Source organism: Bos grunniens, chromosome 1 (genome assembly GCF_055505025.1).
Source record: "Bos grunniens cultivar Pamir isolate PY7600 chromosome 1, Bosgru_T2T1.0, whole genome shotgun sequence".
NCBI lineage: Eukaryota > Metazoa > Chordata > Mammalia > Artiodactyla > Bovidae > Bos > Bos grunniens.
In genome coordinates this window covers 48,516,759-48,538,464 of record NC_141165.1, presented here as the reverse complement: position 1 = coordinate 48,538,464, position 21,706 = coordinate 48,516,759, and the positions used below count along the sequence as shown (strand labels likewise).

General features: G+C 35.9%; 1 protein-coding gene across 2 annotated transcripts in view; it reads right to left on the bottom strand.

Moving 5' to 3' along the window:
* Positions 1–2,908: 2,908 nt before the first annotated feature.
* The window catches only part of RSRC1 (arginine and serine rich coiled-coil 1), a 440,840-nt gene continuing 422,042 nt past the window's right edge, over positions 2,909–21,706 (bottom strand). Inside the window, exons 8-10 of one of the 2 annotated variants that reach the window (XM_086392028.1) lie at positions 11,332–11,438; positions 4,213–4,380; positions 2,909–3,565 (exon numbers count right to left, since the gene is read on the bottom strand). In XM_086392028.1, the coding sequence (XP_086248154.1) occupies positions 3,473–3,565; positions 4,213–4,380; positions 11,332–11,438 (368 nt within the window). In that variant the 3' untranslated portion in view covers positions 2,909–3,472. The remainder of the gene's footprint in view (positions 3,566–4,212; positions 4,381–11,331; positions 11,439–21,706) is intronic. The other variant, XM_086392034.1, reaches the window with a different exon arrangement.

Sequence of the window (21,706 nt, the reverse complement as noted above, 5' to 3'; positions counted from 1 at the left end):
GCCCCATGGCTGTGCAAGCCTTACTGGCAGATGCGATTCATTCTCAGAAGCACTCAAAGTCTCCGTCAGCTACCATTGCACGTGTCACACAAGCATGGTGGTGACAGAAGACAGTGGCCAAATTGGCTTACTCCTCTGATTCTCCACCAAAAGGAAGCAATGATCAGAGAAGGCTAGAGGGTAACCAGGAACCTAAGATTTTGCCACGACTTTTAATAAGATGGAGAGGGAACGGCCATTTGGGTCTTTTACATGAGGGACTCTTCCCAGGGTGGGAAGTGCAACAGTTTCCAGCCTCCTTGAGCAGCTATCAGGAAGATGGAAATGGATAGCTGAGAGATCCTGTGGCTCCAGGGGCTTTTCATACTTCAAGTCTCCATTTAGCTGTGATCTCACCCATGAAGTCTTCCTTAATTTTCTAACTTACATTAACTTCCTTAATTTTCCAACTTTCTTCTTTGCAACCATGTCCTCTCCCTGTCACTAAGTATTATATCTTTTATGTCATACATATGTCTAGGCTTCATAACTAAACCTCCTGAAGGCAGGATCCCCATTGGATTCGCCATGTATACCCAATCACCCTTACTCTGTCCAGCAAAAACTAGGTAGTTAGAAAAATGTTAATGAGTAAGTAGATAAGTCTGACTGAAGAAGACCTGAGATTCCTCGAGTAAGCAGATAGTAGGTTACTAACTGCAGAGCATCTGGTGCTTCTTGTGGTCTTGGCAGAGAGGGAGATCAGGGAAATCCAGGGACAAAGCTGGGGTCTACTGGCCACGGCAGTTCAAGCACAGACACAAGGAGTACACCGAAGCTGGAGTGTAGCTTCTCAAATAATTACACATGCAACCATTTGTTCCATATTTCATTAAGATGGGCCGCCATGACAAAATGCTCCCTTGGCATAAATAGTACACTTTTTCTATCAAGGGCTTTCTTTTGTGTTACTTTACTGAAAAATCAAAGTAGGCATTTCTGCTATCAGTATCCTCATTTCACCTGCTGGGATGCTAAAGAGAAGTAGGTGAATGACTCAAAGTGCTTTCTTCTCATATCCTTGGGCATTTGCTTCCTCCTGACTAGAGAAGGCCACAGAAAAAAATGTTCTTCTTCCATTTTCCCTGAGAACACACTTGTTCAGAAATGAAAACTTGTATATATAGTTCTCATCATTTTGTATGAAGTCAACGTTTCAAGAAGTACGTTGAGATCTCATGTAAGTCGAAATTGTTGCCAGTAATCAACTGGTATGAAAGGAACTGTTCTGTTTTATAGATTCATTATATTAGGATATTAAAGAAGGCCTGCATGGATCGCCTACCTTGAATTTGGTGATATATTTGATAGTGGTCTATGAAGTCTTTTTCATTAAATTTGATTTCACTTATGTGGTAACACTGTAGTCTTCAACAGGAATTTGGGTAAACAAAGTTAATAATACATTAAAATAAATCACATTGGAAATCAGGAAGAAGGGGAATAGTCATTTGCCACGGGCCTTCGAATTCCCTGGATCCACCGGGGCTGGACCCTGGCAGTCATTGAGTTCCTGCAGGGACTAAAGTTTAGTTAATTAAAAAAATAACGATTCTCTATCTCATGAAAAATTTAGTTTTAAAATATAAATCTGCTGCTGCTGCTAAGTTGCTTCAGTCATGTCCGACTCTGTGCGACCCCATAGATGGCAGCCCACCAGGCTTCCCCATCCCTGGGATTCTCCAGGCAAGAACACTGGAGTGGGTTGCCATTTTCCTTCTCCAGTGCGTGAAAGTGAAAAGTGAAAGTGAAGTCGCTCAGTCGTGTCCGACTCTAGTGACCCCATGGACTGCAGCCTACCAGGCTCCTCTGTCCATGGTATATTCCAGGCAAGAGTACTGGAGTGGGGTGCCATTGCCTTCTCCGAAAATATAAATCTACTGCAGTTCAAACCTCTGTATTTAGACTACTTGCCAAAGAGGAACTCTGAGGTTAAGTATAATTAAAGTGGATCATAGTATTTTCACTATTTTATATATGAGGAATATCAGGCATTCTGAGAAAAAATGCCTAGTCCACCTTCTCTGGAGAATCATTAGTGGCCCAAATGACAAACCGTATTCTTTCCCAGACCACTAAAAAATACTTCCCCAAAGGGTGATAGTTCTGTTACTATTTATGTTATGTAATAATGAAATATAAAATTATTCAGTAACTGTGGTCCCTTTTTAAAGTCACTAAAATTTTGTATATGTTAAAAATCACGCAAACCTGAGCTCATACTGGGCACTTTACTTATAACTAAGGAAAAATATCCACTAGTGTATATTGAGAGAATGGAAACATGTTTGCATGGAAAGCAAGTATTTTGTCATTAGTCTGTTTCCAACCCTTTTGTAATTGATTTTAAGTTATTTAGAGTTTTCATTTTTAACAGGGATTACAATTTTAACAGTTTCAGAAATATAAAAAGATGGCATCAAAATGTCCTATATATTGGTAATCTGAGCCCAAGAACTTTTCATGCTTAGCTTCTGTTCTTAGCTTCACAGATACAAAATTGAGCAGAATAGAAAAGGGAAATATTCATGTCAGCTGTTGAAAACTAGTTTGTAAGACAGGCCTAAAAGCGTTTATCTCTGGCATGTTCAGTATGGAATGCATAGCTGATTTTCATTCAGCCACCAGAGAAAGGCATTCTACAATGACAGATAGCCTTATCAAACTTACAATTAGCTGGATTCTTCTGCAGTATACAGCAGCTGGTTAAGTAAGGCTGAAGTGAGAGCTCTTACCAGTTTTGTCAGAAATGATTCTCCATCATGAATATTTGGTCAACTGGTTAGGTCTAGTGTGAATGTGTAATTTTCAAAAGAAGGAGCTGAGAACTGCTAACATGTCCCAAAGAAGCACCTATTAAAAGCTGATCTCAAAGCAAACAAACCATCAATTTATTTAATTTTCAAGTAGCTTTTTCACTAAATGTATTATTTCTTTAAGATTACCACGGCTCATTCTGCTTCGATTGTTTACAGTGCTTGTTATTGTGCTTAAAATTTTGCAGTAAGGTGAAATAAAACATTCCAAACAGTTTTAAAATACATGGAAGATGAAATCTCACACTTATACAGCATATAGTTTGATTCTTTTATATTCACGAGTAATCAAAATTGTGTCTTAAAACAGCAACTTGATATTTTTCAAACTGTACTCAGAAACACTACTGTATACCATCTATTTTAATACTAATACTTCTAGGATTAGCTTTATTAACAGTATGACATTTTCATGCATTCTTAAACTTTATACTAGTTTCAATATTCACAATGTTTAAGTTCAAATCAACTAGTAGAGCCTACATGAGAAAAGAATGAAATGAGATTACCCTTTTTATATAATCAGCTAAATTATTTTTAAGAGTAAAAAGTTAATACTAGGATTTAAAAACCTAAATTTCCAATGTTACTGTTAATTCAACCACATGAATATTACTTTAGGCCACAGGACTGCCCATTAGCCTTTCTTGTCGGAGAGCGATTAATCTCTTGAACCATTTTTCCTCAGCATCAGCTTTCTCAATAAATAACTGAAATGAAAAAAAAAAGAAGAAGAAAAATATCACTGTCTGCCAAATAACTTGGATTTGATCTTACAAATCATCTTTATAGAATACATCCTTTAGCACAACATTTAGATACTACTTAACTCTTGATGACTTCTTAACTGAAGATCATCTATTTGGAATAACCCTTGGAAAGTTTGGAAGGACTAATATAAAAATCATTAGCAATTTTACATTTCATTTTGTAAAGTTTATTTCCTACAAACTTTCTGAGAGACAGAGTGGTACGACCCTAATTCACAGAAGACAGCACAATATGACATTAAAGACATGCCCACAGTCAATAAGCCAATAAGTCAATAAGCAGAGCCAGAATTAGATCTTTTAGTGCCAGATGAAAAAATGAAACAAAACTCTTCTTTTTTGTCTATTTTTCTTAACCACATAAAGAATCTTCTAGAAATCAGGTAACATAGGGTGGCCCAAACCAGATTCAAATACTGGTAACAGCTCTAAGGGCTGGGGGTGAGCTGTCTTATGTTTGGCAAATATGAACATATGAATCCATTTTCTTCAATGGTCTTCTTGTCACCAGCCCAAAAGAACAGCAGTCTGAGTTAACTTCAGTGAACTAGACTTAAACTGACATTCTTAAAGCTTAAGGGTCTTACATTTGGATGAGCCAGAGAATTGTCATCTTGGTACTTGATAGCAGTAGGGATGCTGCTTGGGTCTATTTCCTTTTCATTACTCGGTGGATCAGCCACCACTGATGCGGGTCCTGATGTGGTTGCTGCATGCTTCACTTCACTAGCTTCCACTGCCTGAAACATAAAACACTTTAGATTTTGAATAATAATTGCTCAACTGGCCTCCTTTGAGATGATACTAACCGCAACATGGCCCTAGGATACTGAATAACAGACTACTCCTCAAACAAGCAAACAAATACAAAGAAATTGTGAAAATGTTATTCTTTCAATCAACATATTTTTCTTAAGAAATTTGTACTTATGAGTCTATACTATTGAAAAAGTATATACATTACACAGATGTAAATTCTATTAATCGAAACACGTGGGCAACAAATCTCCATTGAGCTGGTCTCTTTAGGTATAAAAAGCAAATCTAAAGATTTTTATTACTATTTCTTAAATAAGTGCCTTCAGTTCAGTTCAGTCGCTCAGCTGTGCACGACTCTTTGTGATCCCATGAATTGCAGCACGCCAGGCCTCCCTGTCCATCATCAACTCCCAGAGTTCACTCAAACTCCTGTCCATCGAGTCAGTGATGCTATCCAGCCATCTCATCCTCTGTTGTCCCCTTCTCCTCCTGCCCCCAATCCCTCCCAGCATCAGAGTCTTTTAACTGCCTTACTGAAATATAATTCCATATCACAATTCATATCGCTTTTATTACATCAGCAGAGTTCTGAAACTATCACTCCAAACAACTTTAGAACATTTGTATAACCCTCCTAAAAAAACACATACCCATTAGCAGTCACTGCTCCCCATTTCTCCCCAACTCTGACATCCCTAGGCAACCACTTATTTACTTTCTGTCTTTATGGATTTGTCTATTCTGTACATTTTATATAAAAGGAATCATACAATATGTGTTTTTTTGTGTGTGTGTGACTGGCTTCTTTCATTTAACATGTATATCAGTATTTCATTCCTGTTTGTGGTTGATCCTATTCCACTGTATAAAATATTATAGGCCAGGTACTGTGCTTGGTACCAGGGACAAAAGACTAATAAATCATTGTGCCTGCTTGGAAAGAACCAAGAGTGTAGTGCTGCTCAGGTTAATTTCAACATCTCCTTCCCTGAGCTAAGAGGCCAGGGAAGTGCCTAATTAACAGCAAGGCTGCAGGGATAATATGAAATGAATGATGAGATAAACTAGATGAGAAGTTGGAATTAAAAGTTAAAATTAAAAAACTCTAGATGATTGACTAGGCTTTTTTTTTTCTACACCCATTGTTCTAAACCTATAGCTTTTCAATTTCCATGTTTTGTTGACTTTCCTACTTCTGAACATCCACTTCTCTGAATGAAGTGTAAAAAAGATGTCACTGGGGAAAACATCTAGAAAATGAAATACGCATGAATTAGTTATTAGAATGATTTATCTCAGAGTTGGAGATTAGTCTCTTTAACCAGTACTTACTAAGCACTACTAATTGCTCAGCACTGGGTACACCAGGGAGAATAAGAAGACATGTTCCATGTCCGAACTGAAGATGACATTTTGCTGAAGGGGTGACAGATCTCTAACAAAAAAATACCAAAATATATATATAAAGACAAATTGCAACAAGTTACAACAGAGCTGTTTAAAGAAATATTTGGTAAATTTGATTTGGAAGTTTTTTTCTTTTATTTTGCAGCCAATATATTTTCCCCCAGACCTCTAACATTACTACATCTCCAAAATACTGGTCACAGAAGACTCATAGCCCTAAGGGATATGACACTGACTTTTTATAAAACTGAAGGCATGTAACAGTAAAACCCCATATTCCGCAGAGAGGGAAGTGGGGAAGTATCCTAGCCCAGTGAGGTCCAAGACACAATTTTTTAAAATTATATGTTGCCATACAGGGAATAAAAGAGTATGCATACGTGCATGCCTAATCATTTCAGTCATGTCTGACTGTGCGATCCCACGGGCTGTAGCCCGCCAGGCTCCTCTGTCCATGGAATTCTCCAAGCAAAAATACTGAAGTGGGCATACTGTTCTGCGTAACCAGGCCAGGCTATGACAGGGCTCAGCTAGGAGACTCGCTGTCCATATTGAACAACCTTGAAAAATTGTGAAGTGTTGTTATTCTAGTTGCCAAAGATGCGGACTGCACATATTCAGGTGGCAGAGATAACATTCTATTATAAAAATCAGGTAATCTGATTTTGTTTTTACCTACACAGTATGCTTATATATACATAAGGTATAAAAAGAAAACAAAGTTCTCAATGGTTAGGATCAGAACATAAAAGTTATTATCTAATAATGGCTAATTTAAAAATGCGTGAGGAAAATGATTAATTGCTTCTTTAAGTGAGGAAAGCTGTTTTAGAGAAAATTTGACTTAAAAAAACCCCTCAATATGGCCAGCCCACGATCAAACATCTGGCTTCAAGTAGCACTGCCACCTGGTGGTTCAGTTTGGAACAATTTGTTTTAATCTGCACTTTGTAAGTAAAAGAACAAATGACCACGCTGCTTAGTTAGGTACCCTTTTTGAATACTGGTGGATATCAGCCAAATACAAGGTTAGGACTGAATAACTGATAATAAGTTTATCTGGGAGAGCAGTCTGAAAACAAGTTGCATCTTGGTTCCTCAAGTTGATGATGTATCAGGAACTATCAGATTGTCTATCTACTCACATTAGAGAAATAGGATGGTAGAGAGTTAAAACTAGTTAAATCACTGTGTTGCAGGAGACACACCATCTAGCATGTCACTGGTGATAGCCACTTTTCTGGTAATATCTCCCTAGTTAAATTAGTAGAATTTATACAGCTGAAGACTCTACCAATGGAAGGGGTCATTAGGTTACACAAAAGCCTTCTTTAGAGATACAAATTTTATACCAAACGTGTGTAGAATTGTCCAGGAGAAAAGGATGTTGAAACTCGGGTCATAATTTAATTTTCAAGAAAAGGATAGCCCATAAGATCTCCCCATGACCTGGATGAAATGGTCCTCTAGATAATTTACCTCCCTTTGCTAAGTCATCTCCTGATAAATAATTCATCTTCTTGGACATCCTGAATCTTTACCTCATATTGCAGACACAGACATTTTAGCAAATGGAAGGGATATCACTTTCTAAACTAATAAATTGGCCCACTGTTTTCTATTACAGTCCAGTGCGAATTTATGCTTTGCTGGCCCATCACTGCTCTTCTGATGATTTTGATATGTGACGACTAATACAAGTCCAGGGTTGGATAGCTAATATTTTATTAGCCTTACTGTACATTTACCAAGGTAAATGCCATCTTCTGAGGCTTTTTAGCATATTCCCCTGTTAGGGTCACTTCAAGGCATGCTTTCTTTATAACTTAACAGGGAATATGCATTGAGTTACAATTATGAGAGACATTTAATCAGTAGGAAAAAAGTGGGTTCTGGTGTTGGACAAATTTGGTTTTGATGCTGCTTTCAATCATTTATTAGATTTAACAATGGATTATAAAATTTGCTGAACCTCAGTTATAAATGTTACTAGGATACTAGTTAAATTATAAAAGTTAAATGTCTAGTATAATAGTAGCCATTATAATGGTAATTATTATTTTAGTTGTTATTTAAATATATATGAAAAAGTGGGGCTGGGATACAACATTGTTTTATACCATTTGCTTAGTGCTTTAACATTTCCAAATGGCTGTGTCGAAACAAACAGGTTTCAAGCTGATGTCTATACACGAAACCAGTAAGTTACTGTGTAAAGTAATTTTAAAACTCTTTGCTTGGTAATACAGTAGATCACCAAGCCTCAAGTAAGGAGAATTTTAGGTCTAGAGAACATAAAAAATTACATAAAACAATCTCTGGCATAACTAAAATGGAAATTTTTGTGTCTAAAATCGCTCTGAAGGAAGTCGCACACACATCCAGCACTTGGTCTTCAGTGATATAAGGTGGATTAGTAGCAGGAAGACGAGGTGTGGCAACAGCTTTCATTTCTTGAATACTTATATATGCCAGGCATGTGGTTAACTGTTTTATGTAAATATCTTGTTCATCCTCATAAAAACCTCTGCTACAGGTATTATCCCCATTTTAAGAGAAGAGAGTCAAGGTGTAATGAAACCATTACATAGTTGAAGGATATAGTCAGCAAATGGCAGAATCAGAATGTGGCTCCACGTCTGACCCTCATCTCATGCTTTTGACCACTGCTTTCTAATTGCTAAACGCAAGATTTATTGTAATCTGGTTTGCATTTTAGAGGAAATAAATAAAATTATTGGTAAAATATTTAAACTAAACATATTTCTAAGTGGCTCAACTCACAGTGCTGGATTAATATTTTGAGGCTGCTTCTGCTTCTCTGTCATTCTTATCCAGCCAAGAGCTAGCCTGTTCCAATTTTATATCTTTCTATGAATTATTGTTAAGGGGAAATTCTTTTTAAAAGATAGTTGAGACAGAAGGTGGGTTTCCCTCACACAGATTTCTTAAGGTTGCTTACAAAATGAAGAGACCCCCTAGGGGTTCCATCCTTGTCCTCTTAATCCTTAACTGTGGCATCTGAATTGGAAGTATAAGAAAAGCCATATTGAAACTGAGTAAATTCCAACTCAGCACTAAAAACTAAAGCAAATAAAAGCTGATTATTAAAATAATTAATAATGGTGGTCCCTCTGATGATAGAGATAGGTGAAATTCCTTTATATTGCTTTCATAGGAAGCCCATTTAACTACACAAAGGGTTTGTTATAAATTTGGGAAGAACAGTTTTTCTCTTGGATTTAATCAGTTATCTTAAGATTAATAACCATAGGAAATAATATTTTAAAACTTCTCTTGGGAATATAACAAGGTAGAAAAATTACTAATTCTGAAATTAAAATATATACATATTACATTTATACATTTCAGAAGTCTTTTAAGAAATTCTGAAGAATTTCTGTGTTTATCAGCAAGGTCTCTGATTTGTGAGCAAGGAGACTCAGGGAAACTAAGAGGCGTATCAGAAAAACATAAATGAAGTAAAGTTTATACTTAAGACGGATTGAATACCTACAGTAGAACTTTTCAAGTTTTGTATACATACACTATACATACTTGGTGTGTAGAACATACTTAGATATTAAATAATTTAGATGCTAGTCTATAATTTAAAAATAAACATTTAATGGATTAAGAAACATGTTAGATATTTGATAATCATTATATTTAATTCTCAATTACTCTAAAAAGTAGATATTATTAGCTTAATGTTATGAATTTGGAAACAGAGGCTTAGAAAGAGGTTGAGGTTTGCTCTAGATCATAAATTATGGTAGGAAGTGTAAAAGTTAAGTTCAAAGTCAGATCTTGAGTCCAAAGTTCATGCTCTTTCCACTATATTAAACAGGGTTTGGATCAATTTCCTCAATCACTGTCAATTTTACTAGTTACTGGAAGAACTGCTATTATCTTGGAAGAGAGGAACAGAACTGCAAATAAATTTATTATATTAATAATTAATACCAAGTGGGAAAAAGTTATTTAGAAGAAAACTCAGTGTGTTAACCATAGAGGAATAAATAGTTCCACAGAAAGAAAATGCTAGTTTATCTTAAGTGTGTCCGGTGAGAACTGGGAAGTCAAGGTGAACTCTAGAAAACAAATACTACTGAAGTCAACTTCAAAATAAATTACAATTCTCCTAGGAGAAGTGAATGACCCCATAACATGTACAAGTAAGATATTAAATAAAATGGGCAGCTATATTTATGAATGTGCATTTCACAGCTCCTTTTTCTTCAGAGATTGTGGTGGCAAACTACAAAATGTTCACACGAAATCAGCAAAATAACAGGGCAGGGGCATGGACTAACCAAGGTTGTCTAGTACATCCTGGCATCTTGCACATGCTCAATTCATGTCTCCAGAATGAATCATTTTAAAATATATATGGTAACTGAAAAGCCATCCATCTCACTAACAATAAAATAAAATGCTAACAGAACAACAAAAGGTCAATTTTTACCTATTAGGTCAGTAAACATGAAAAAGTCTGACTTAAAAAGTTAGGTGTTAACCAGGCTGTGAGAGGCACACTTCTCCCTGTACTTGGGGGTGGAATTTGAACTGATACAGTATTTTGGGAGAATGACTTTGGAAATAGGTACAAAAATAAACAATATTAACCTTTAACAAATAACTCCATCTTGAAAAATTTATCCTCTGGTGATAATAATGGATATTCACAAACATATATATAATACCTCCAAACGTACAACTGTTTAAATATCTACTTATCAGAGGAAACAAAATGAACGAATTATGATATTGGGTTGGCCAAAAAGTTCATTTGGGTTTTCCCGTACCATCTTACAAAAGAATCTGAATGAACTTTTTGGCCAATCCAATACATTCATCAGGAGAATGCCATACACACAGTCATTAATATATCTACAGATGCAGAATATTTTTGAATAAGTAGTAACTATACTACATCTTCATTATATGTGTGATATTAAAGAATACATGTATTTCACAGTAGACAGCCTTTTCTTCCTAAAAGAACACAAATTCCAAAAAATAACCCTGATAATGATTGAAAGAATAAATCAAATACTCAACAGAAATAAAATGCCAACGAAAGCTCCTTTTATTAGAGTTGAGTAAGTGATACCCATATATAGACAAAGAGTGTAGATAGATATACGTTACTATTTGGGCAATAATTTTATTGTTGAAGTTCTTTTCTAACTTTTCTCTAGCAATGTCAATTCAAAAAGCAGGTGTATCCATTTGAAAAGAAAATGGTGTATGTTCACAAAATGCACATTACTGCTATAGAACTGTCATGTTGACATTTTACTTTGTCTTCTTGGTGAATTTTAAAATAAAAATACCATCAGAAACATTTTTACAGGTTTTTTTTTTAACAATTTAAACAAACTGATTCTCACCGATTTTTCTCTCAATAACATGCTGACACTCTCTTGCCCTACTTCATCTACTAGAAGAACTTATATTTAAGTAAAATCCATTAATAAAGCTTCTCTTTAGTTGGAATGTAAAGGCTTATTCATAATGCCTGGATGAAAACTTACCTTTTTGATTTCTTTACTTGATCTGAATGTTTGCTGAACAAAAGAATCACTTTCAATGGCTTCAATTTCTTTGACTCTTTTTACTTGTTCTACCAGGGTGGTTTGGTCTAAAAGAGAGCATATAATGTCCATGTATTTTGATGTGTAAGCTTGTTAACAGCACTATACCTAAACAATGTTCCTTCTATGAAGTAATATTATGACTTACAAAATTTAACTGGATTAAAAAAAAAAGACATTATGGTTAAGTTATAACAGAAACATTTTACCCCTAGAGATCCACAAATAGAACATTCTTTCTCCAAGGGATCTTCCTGACACAGGGACTGAACCCGGGTCTCATGCACTGCAGGCAGATTCTTTACTAACTGAGCTGCCAGGGAAGCCTCTGGTATAACAATATATAATTATATTTACATTAATTATATGTTAATTTTAATTATATATTAATTTTCTTCTTATTATTTAATCTATCAATGGGTTTCCCTTCCATGGAGTCGTAAAGTCAGACATGACTGAGTGACTGAACAACAAGAACATGGCATTATGCTGCTGCTGCTGCTAAGTCGCTTCAGTCGTGTCTGACTCTGTGTGACCCCATAGCAGTCCACCAGGCTCCTCCATCCTTGGGATTCTCCAGGCAAGAATACTGGAGTTGGTTGCCGTTTCCTTTTCCAATGCATACATGCATGCTAAGTCGCTTCAGTCATGTCCAACTCTATGCGACCCTATGGACAGCAGCCCACCAGGCTCCTCTGTCCACAGGATTCTCTAGGCAAGAATACTGGAGTGGGTTGCCATTTCCTTCTCCAGTGGCATTATGTGTGGGATTTAATTTTAAATACTTCAGGTCCACTCCTCCCCAAAATTGAAGTAGGCATTGATATATTGGTGGTTTAGTTGCTACATCATGTCCAACTCTTGTGACCCCATGAACTGTAGCCTGCCAGGCTTCCCTGTCCTTCACTATTTCCCGGAGTTTACTGAAAATCATGTTCATTGAGTTGGTGATGCCATCGAACCATCTCATCCTCTGAACCCCACTTCTCCTCTTACCCTCAATCTTTCCCAACAGCAGGGTCTTTTCCAGTGAGTCAATTCTTGCCATGTTACCCCTAAATATTTTAGTAGGCATCTCAGATAAGGGCTTAAGGAAAAAAACTAGCAACATAACTATAATACTATCTTTAAGTCCAAGATTATTAGGAACAATTCCTTAATATTGTCCTGTATAGTCCATGTTTAATTTTTACTGATTGCCCAAGAAAAGTGTTTTTTTTTCTTTTTTTACAGTTGGTTCATCTGAAACAGGATCTAAACAAAGTCCACATATTACACTTAGTCAACAAGTATCTTAAATTCCATTTAATCACAAACAGTCCACCAACCCTTCCTTTCATTGTCATTTATTTATTGGAGAAAATGGATCATTTAGCCTCCAAAATTGTCTATATTCTGGATTTTGCTGATTTTATTATCATGGTGTCATTTAACATGTTCTTCTATCCTTCATATTTTCTGTAAACCAGCAGTTAGATCTAGCCAGGCTTAAGTATGAGGTTCAGTTTCTTCTGGTCAAGCATACATCACAGGTAGTGCTGTGTAATTCCAAATACATCAGATTAGGATGTGCTTCTTCCACTTTTAATGATGTTAAGCTTGATCAGTGTGTTCAAGATGATGTCAGTCCTACCGTATTATTAAGTTCTCCACTAAACTTTCACTTAATGGTTTTAGCAGACATTAATGATTGTTGCTTAAATCCATTATTTTATTAGGCACTGCAAAATGGTGATTTTTTTTTTCTAATTCTATTATTTGTACCATATTTATTAACTCTGGTCTAAAGAACTTTCCTCAGTGACTATTTTATGATTGAAATATAGTCTGTACAGGAAAAAGCAGAGTGTTTAATTCTCTTTATTGATCAATTCTGGTCCAAAGGTGACCATTATGAGCTCATGAATAATTATATATTAATGCATTTCAGTCCGTAGGCATCATCTTCGCATTTTGATTCTACCTTTGCCAAGTGGGAGCCTCTTGGATATGAAGAGTGGGAGAGTGGGAGCACTCTTCTGATATGACCTCTTTTGTTAAGACTGGTAAGAGGTCCCATATAATCACGATGGTATGATCACTCAAATAGAGCCAGAAATCCTGGAGTGTGAAGTCAAGTGGGCTTTGGGAAGGATCACTACAAACAAAGCTACTGGAGGTGATGGAATTCCAGTTAAGCTATTTCAAATCCTAAAAGATGATGCTGTGAAAGTGTTGCACTCAACATGCCAGCAAATTTGGAAAACTCCACAGTGGCCACAGGACTGAAAAGATCAGTTTTCATTCCAATTCCAAAGAAAGGCAATGCAAAGAATGTTCAAACTACTGCACAATTGCACTCATCTCACATGCTAGTAAAGTAATGCTCAAAATTCTCCAAGGCAGGCTTCAACAGTATGTGAACTGTGAACTTTCAGATGTTCAAGCTGGTTTTAGAAAAGGCAGAGGAACCAGAGATCAAATTGCCAACATCCACTGGATCATGGAAAAAGCAAGAAAGTTCCAGAAAAACATCTATTTCTGCTTTATTTCTGCACTATTTCTACTTTCTATGTCAAAGCCTTTGACTGTGTGGATCACAATAAACTGTGGAAAATTCTGAAAGAGATGGGAATACCAGACCACCTGACCTGCCCTCTTGAAAAATCTGTATGCAGGTCAGGAAGCAACAGTTAGAACTGGGCATGGAACAACAGATTGGCTCCCAAATGGGAAAGGAGTACATCAAGGCTGTATATTGTCACCTTGCTTGCTTAACTTTTATGCAGAGTACATCATGAGAAATGCTAGGCTAGAGGAAGCACAAGCTGGAATCAAGATTCCCAGGAGAAATATCAATAACCTCAGATATGCAGATGACACCACCCTTATGGGAGAAAACGAAGAAGAACTAGAGTCTTTTGATGAAAGTGAAAGAGGAGAGTGAAAAAGTTGGCTTAAGGTTCAATATTCAGAAAACTAAGATCATGGCATTTGGTCCCATCACTTCATGGCAAATAGATGGGGAAACAGTGGAAACAGTGTCAGACTTTATTTTTTGAGGCTCCAAAATCACTGCAGATGGCGACCGCAGCCATGAAATTAAAAGATGCTTGCTCCTTGGAAGAAAAGTTATGACCAACCTAGACAGCATATTGAAAAGCAGAGACATTACTTTGCCAACAAAGGTCCATCTAGTCAAGGCTATGGTTTTTCCAGTAGTCATGTACGGATGTAAGACTTGGATATAAAGAAAGCTGAGTGCTGAAGAATTGATGCTTTTGAACTGTGGTGTTGGAGAAGACTGTTGAGAGTCCCTCAGACTGCAAGGAGATCAAACCAGTCCATCTTAAAGGAAATTAGTCCTGAATATTCATTGGAAGGACTGATGCTGAAGCTCAAACTCCAATACTTTGGCCACCTGATGTGAAGAACTAACTCATTTGAAAAGACCCTGATGCTGGGAAAGATTGAAGGTTGAAGGAGAAGGGCACGACAGAAAAGGAGATGGTTGGATGGCATCACTGACTCAATGGACATGAGTTTGAGTAAATTCTGAGAGTTGGTGATGGACAGGGAGGCCTGGTGTGCTGCAGTCCATGGGGTCGTAAAGAGTTGGACATGACTGAGCGACTGAACTGAAGAGGTCCCAGGTTCATCCTGTACAGTTCCTGTCTTAGACTTGCGATCAGCCATTTCCCCAAGAGGCTTGGATTTCTTTTAGTGGGAAATGACATTTATTTAAAGACAATAACCTGAGCAGTAGGGGTTCCCGTTGTTTTTGGATTGTCATTGCTTCTCATATTTTTCAGTGGGTGGGATAGGAAATATGTATTTTTAGGAGAGAAAAAACAAATATAAGTTTATGCTGATATTACCAGCTGAATTCAAGATTATAATACTTTTTTGAGTCTTTTATATTTGTATATCATTCCTCTTATTCTAAGAATATTGCTGCTGCTGCTGCTGCTAAGTTGCTTCAGTCATGTCTGACTCTGTGCAACCCCAGAGACGGCAGCCCACCAGGCTCCCCCGTCCCTGGGATTCTCCAGGCAAGAACACTGGAGTGGGTTGCCATTTCCTTCTCCAAAGCATGAAAGTGAAAAGTGAGAGGCAAGTCGCTCAGTCGTGTCCGACTCTTAGCGACCCCATGAACTGCAGCCTACGAGGCTCCTCCATCCACGGGATTTCCTAGGCAAGAGTACTGGAGTGGGGTGCCAGTGCCTTCTCCACTAAGAATATTACTTAGGCTTTAAAGATATGATCAAAAGGACTTACTTGTTCTTTCTGAGTTGCCTTTGTATTAGCTTCAAAATAATAAGATAAACACTACTATTGAGATGAATTATGCAATTTAAAATTGATGGTTCTTTTTGATTTTAGGATTTGTTCCACTGATGAACTGTCAAAACACTATAAAGTCACTTGGAGAAATAATTCTCCATGTGATTATGCTACCAACTTGATATATAACAGTTAGGTTCATTTGTTTCAGCTTTTTAAAAAGTTTTTAAATCTTTTGCTCTGTTGTTTTCATAATTAATATTTTGTTTTTTGATTCCATAAAACATTCTTGTAAAGTCAAAATTAAAACATCATTCAGAAAAGTCTAGGTTTCCTTTCTGACCCCATTCCCCTCGTTCTTCCCCTAATCCACAGGCAATCATTTTTTATTAGGTTTTGATTTTTACCCTTCCATTGCTTATTTTTGAAAATATGAGCATACATATTCTCTTCTTTCTTACACACAATTAGCATGCTATACACTTCTATGTATATTACTTCTCTAACTTAGCACTATGTCTTTTAGCATAGAGACTTGCTCATTCTGTTACAGATATACAGTAACCTACTATATGGTTGCATAATAGTTTTTTTCCTACCAATACCTATTGATGGTCATTTGAGTTGTTCCCAGTTGTTTGCCTTTATAATTAGTGCTTTAATAAACAGCCACAGTCATGTGTCATTTCATATTTTTGTATTTTTTTCACATGCCAGATGGACAGGAAAAAATGCAACTTTATGGATCACACACTCATGATTAGTCTAAGCTGAAATGAATACACAGCTGAATTAGGAGCTACTGAACACTCAGCCAAGGTATCTAAAAATGCTGGGATTTTAGCCTTTATGAATAACTGAATTTACTTAAAAAGCAATTGTAACAACTGGTTTAACAAGATAGAGCTACTTGCATCAAAGCAACTTCTACATACTAAGCTGCAAAAGTAAATCTGGTTGAATATGCTAAAAAATAAAAATTAACATTTTATGAAAAATCTTTGGTTCAATTTTTGGCCAACACAAATTATAAGTATATAGTCTTATGCAAGTTCCAGTTTATTTAAGAGAAAGACAGTCCTTCTGAAGATGTGTCCCTGACAGCTCTAACCAGTCTTTTCTCATGTGAGAAATCCTGCATGGAATGCGTGGAAATAATAGCTTCAGAGACAACACTTCCATCTTTGGAAGAATATATTTTCCAACATAAAAGCAAACACTGTCAGAGTGTCACGGAAGAGCAAATAGTTCCACATGCTTTAGAATAAAACCTCCTGTGGACTTTAATTATGCAATGTACAAATTGAGCATGCGAAACAAGAGAAGATTCTTTGCCCAGCTAACTTATTAATATTAACACATCCTGTACCAGAGAATAGTATTTTACTATTTACGTGTATATAGCACAGAAAAATCATAAAAGATACCATTCCAGGTGATTCAACTTTAATTTTTCAATATGAAAACACGTTTGTTTGCGTAGGTCTTAATTACTCTCACAATTATTTCATAATCATTAGTTCCCAACCAAAAACACTATCTCTGACTTTAGGATGATGTCTTCTAAGTATCAACTCTTTGACCCTTCGGATTTTTTTCTCTAACATATTCTCTCATTTGGATTTACAAAGCACATCATTAGTATTAGATGTCAGAGGTGAGCTCACAAACAGTACTTGATGTAAAGCTTCCAGTGTTTGTAGCTTTAAATATGGGCATACAACCAGCTCCTAACACAAATAAAAGTGTTATCATAGAAGCTAGCCAAAGAGCCAGTATGTTTAACAAAATAGCACTGGAGAAATTATAAAGGATGGAAAGAAGATTAGAAGAAAAACAGAACATTATCTTTGTGTTTCTTTAAAGATGAGGGCTAACAAAGTGACAGGACAGACAGGGAAAGCCTGTCTGCCTGACTTACAATACGAAAATAAACCAACATAGGTTTTACCTTTCAATGCGGGGGGCCATTTTACTAGTGATATTTAAAGAGTGTGATATTTAAATTAAAGAGTAAGAGTGATATATAAATTACAATTTGAAAGATTCATAGGATATTTACATTTCCAGCCTTATAAATAGCTCAGCTCCATGCTGTTTGAAAACAGGCATAAAACATGTTTTAAATTGCTTCATACTCAAAATTCTAAGATCAATGCCCACAAATGTATGTCTTAGGTATAACCCAGTCATTTTGGGAAGCAGAATAAAACACATAATATATAGTAAATTGTTTTAAATTCAGGCTCTTAAGTTTTACATGCCAATTTGTCATTTAAAATTTCTATACCAATTTTAAGACTAGGAAAAATGTGGATTAAAACTGATTATTGTTTATATGCTTGGCATGAGGGCCTAGCATACAAAGTATCCTGCATTTACCAGCCGTAAGGTAAAAATGAAGACAAGTGACAATGTTACTGGGAGAATAAAAATTATAGGATGTTTTAAAATATTAACATGATAAACATGAAGTAAACATTTATATTTGCACTTGATGTTTTTGATAAATACATTATTGGTAAACAAGATGACTTTCATAGGTTGCTTTCAAGAAGTCTGTAGAATATTTCATATTTCATAGTAAAAGAAAAAATAATAGAGTCAAAGTTAAGTCACTAGAGACTAAAAAAGTCAGGTATTAACTCATTTGCTGAATGGAATATTATTTTGTTCCTCTTAAGATGACAATTAAAATCAAATATTTTGTTACCATTGATCTTATAAAAATTAGGCTCACCTGCTACTTAAAGTTGTATTTAACAATTTCACATGACACACAATTTTCTTTGAAAATATTATCAAATGGTACACAAATTTAAGATTGGTAAATAATGATGACAAGGTCCGATATAAATTTTTATTTGAAAAGACAAAATGTAAATCTGTAAACTATTTGCAGATTACAAACAAGCCCATCTCTAAACTGGCAGCAATGCCAGGCTGAAAACAGCAGATGGCACTATTTCCCAAGATGTAATCATGTGCTAGGGGACAGCATGAGTTTCATGAAAGGTATCTTGACTCCTTTTGAATATTAATAATTTATGAATTTCCCCAAAGTTAAAATGCATTTTATTTTATAAAGAGTTTGGGTTGGTTGGCTTCATAGTTACTGAGTTAGTTATGCTGCTTTTCTCTCCCAAAAGGGAAAAAAATTATATACTAATATACGGCTACAAATACATAAATAATACAATAGAATATCTTATTTTCATTTTAAATGGACTAAAATTTTAGTCAAGAAGGGAAATATCTGAAAAATCCCTTTTATGGTATAATACAGACACTGAAAACAAAACAAAGTCCTTGAAATGTAAAGTATTTTCAAGTGTTTTAATAGAAGGAAAAAAAGCAAACAGTAACAAACTGGTTATTCAATAAATAAGCAAATAAAGATGGCTAGTCAATAAAATTCATAAACAAATAAAACATCCTGTAAAGCTTACTTGGAATTCTATAGTTAAAGCAACTTCTCATGAACAAAAATTTTAATTAAACAGCCACTGGTTTCCCTCCAAAACAGTGTATTTTAAATAAGTTTCTTTCACAAAGCATACAAAATATATATTATAAATCCGTCCAACACTAACACTAACTGATATCCATAAATAATGTGAAAGATGAGAAAACTTCTTAAGTAGAATGTGGCTTGTCTACCAGTCTTCTGGAAGCTTATGGTACAGTACCAAGTTATATCTGCCAATGAGGCTCCTGGAGTACTCTAGTAACAAACCCCCTTGGATGGGGTCCAAGACAGACTTACAACAAACTGCTATCCATATCAAATTAAGTAACAGGAATATTTTTAATGTGACTGAACCAGTGAAGAATTTCTGATAAACATTTTAATAAGTGCAAGTGAACTGAGAATCAGACTAGGTTTTATGAAAAACAAAACCCTTACTGAAAATCTACACAAATTCCACCTCATTTAGTTCTTCTCACCTAGAATGCTCTTAACTTTTTCTATCACTTTCCCTTGGCATCTGTGAGAAAAGGACATCTTCCATAATTCATTTGGCTCTCAGCATATGTTACCTTGCACTGATATTAATCTCTTCATAAGCAAAAGCTTCATTTCCCCCAGCTATAGGGACATATCTTTTTGTGTCAACTTCAGCAGTTAGCATGGTGTGCTCTATGATTTAGTAAGCAGTCAATAAATACTTGCTGAAACTTAAAAATTAAAAGGCATGCTTCCCAGGTGGTGCCAGTGGTGAAGAACCCACCTGCCAATGCAGGAGATGTAAGAGACGTGGGTTCGGTCCCTGGGTCGGGAAGATCCCCTGGAGGAGGAAATGGCAACCCACTCCAGTATTCTTCCCGGAGAATTCCACTGACAGAGGAGGCTAGTGGGCCACAGGCCACAGAGTCACAAGAGTCGGACACGAATGAAGTGACTTAGCATGCACACAACGTGACTATTAAAAAAAAAATCATGGGGGAGCAATGTCAAATTATAAGAAATTTGTAACTTAAGAAATTAAATGTCTCTAATTAGTTATAACGGCTCTGAGTCCAGACTATCTGGATTAAACCCTGTCTCTGCTACTTACTAGCTTTATGACCTTTGGGCAAGTGGGCTGTGATGGTCTGTTTTCTCCTCTGTGACATAGGGAAAATAGCTGAAACATCATCGGATGGCTGAGACATTGCTTGTCTCCTTTCTTCCCTCTCTTTCTTTCTCCTTTCCTACTTCCAAATAGTTGAGCACATTTTGGCAAGTGTTCTGCATACCAGAGTTTAGAGACAAGAGTTTCTTCCCTCATGGAACTTATGTTTCAATGGGAGAGATGATTAATACACATGCAAATAGACAATGTAATATCAAGGAAAATAGAGGGCTACAAAAGGAGGCATAGGGCTCAGGAAGCAATAAAAGCACTGAATAACTGAGAGCTAGTACTAGAGCACTGATTTAGTAATTGTACTAAAGACATAGAAGTTAGCTAAAAAGTGAGTATAAACCTCTCAATTTCTGGCCATATGGAATCCTAATGGATGTCTAGTAACACACACTCCCTATAAGAGTAGTCCTCTGGTAGAAATCATGTTTTAAAACAGATATATATTAGTGTAGTGTTTGTAAGTCTACAGACCCTTGTTTTGATCATCAATATCTGGAATGCCTTTCTAGTGAGGAAGGTCACAGAGGCTAATTTTAAATATTAAAATGGTTGTTAAATAGGTCAGATGAGCTGTTATGGTAGCAGGAGCAGTCATCATGGCAGTAACAGAAGCTTACATTTATGGCATTAAGTGCTAAGCAGATTCACATGGATCACCTCATTTAATGATCATGACCATCAAAGATGGTAGTGTTAATATTTCCATTGTACAGATGAGAAACTGAGGCTAAGTAGCTTGGCCAAGGTCACACAGCTGGTTGGTGGTAGAAGTGGGATCCAATCCCTGAACTGTGATCCAGTCATTATTTACTAGTCAAATAAAGTCTTTATTCCCTCCTGCCAGGTAACATACTCTTTTCCCCACCTTCTTAACCATTTACTAGTATAATAAATGTCCTTAGTATTGTCCTTATTCTGCATTTTAATGCTTATTCCTTCAGTAAAATACAACATAGCTTTATTAGTAGAAGAGACACCATAAATATCATCTTGGTCTTCTGGCATTATCTTGAGCTAGATTACAGATGTATATTTTTGGAACCTTTCTTACTCAAATAAATTTTTAAAGAATTATATATGTCACATTCTGAAAATCTTTATTAATGAATAAAAGAAACAAAACTTTTAGAAAACCTATCATTCTTTCATTTAAGCCTGAAGATAATCTGAGTAGTAAATTACTACTTGAGAGCTGTTATTTATTTATTGTGCAGTAACTGTTGCTACAAAAAACTAGAATGGTTTCTGAGAATTTGACTACACAAAATATTAATAGACTACTGCCTTATGCTTGTCTCAAATGTAATAAACATGGGTAGTTAAATTCACTTTAATAAAAGTAATAATTCCAACAAAGCTAAAGCTACTGGATAGAAGAAAGGAATATAATTTGAAGTATACTGGATTAACAGGGCAGAATA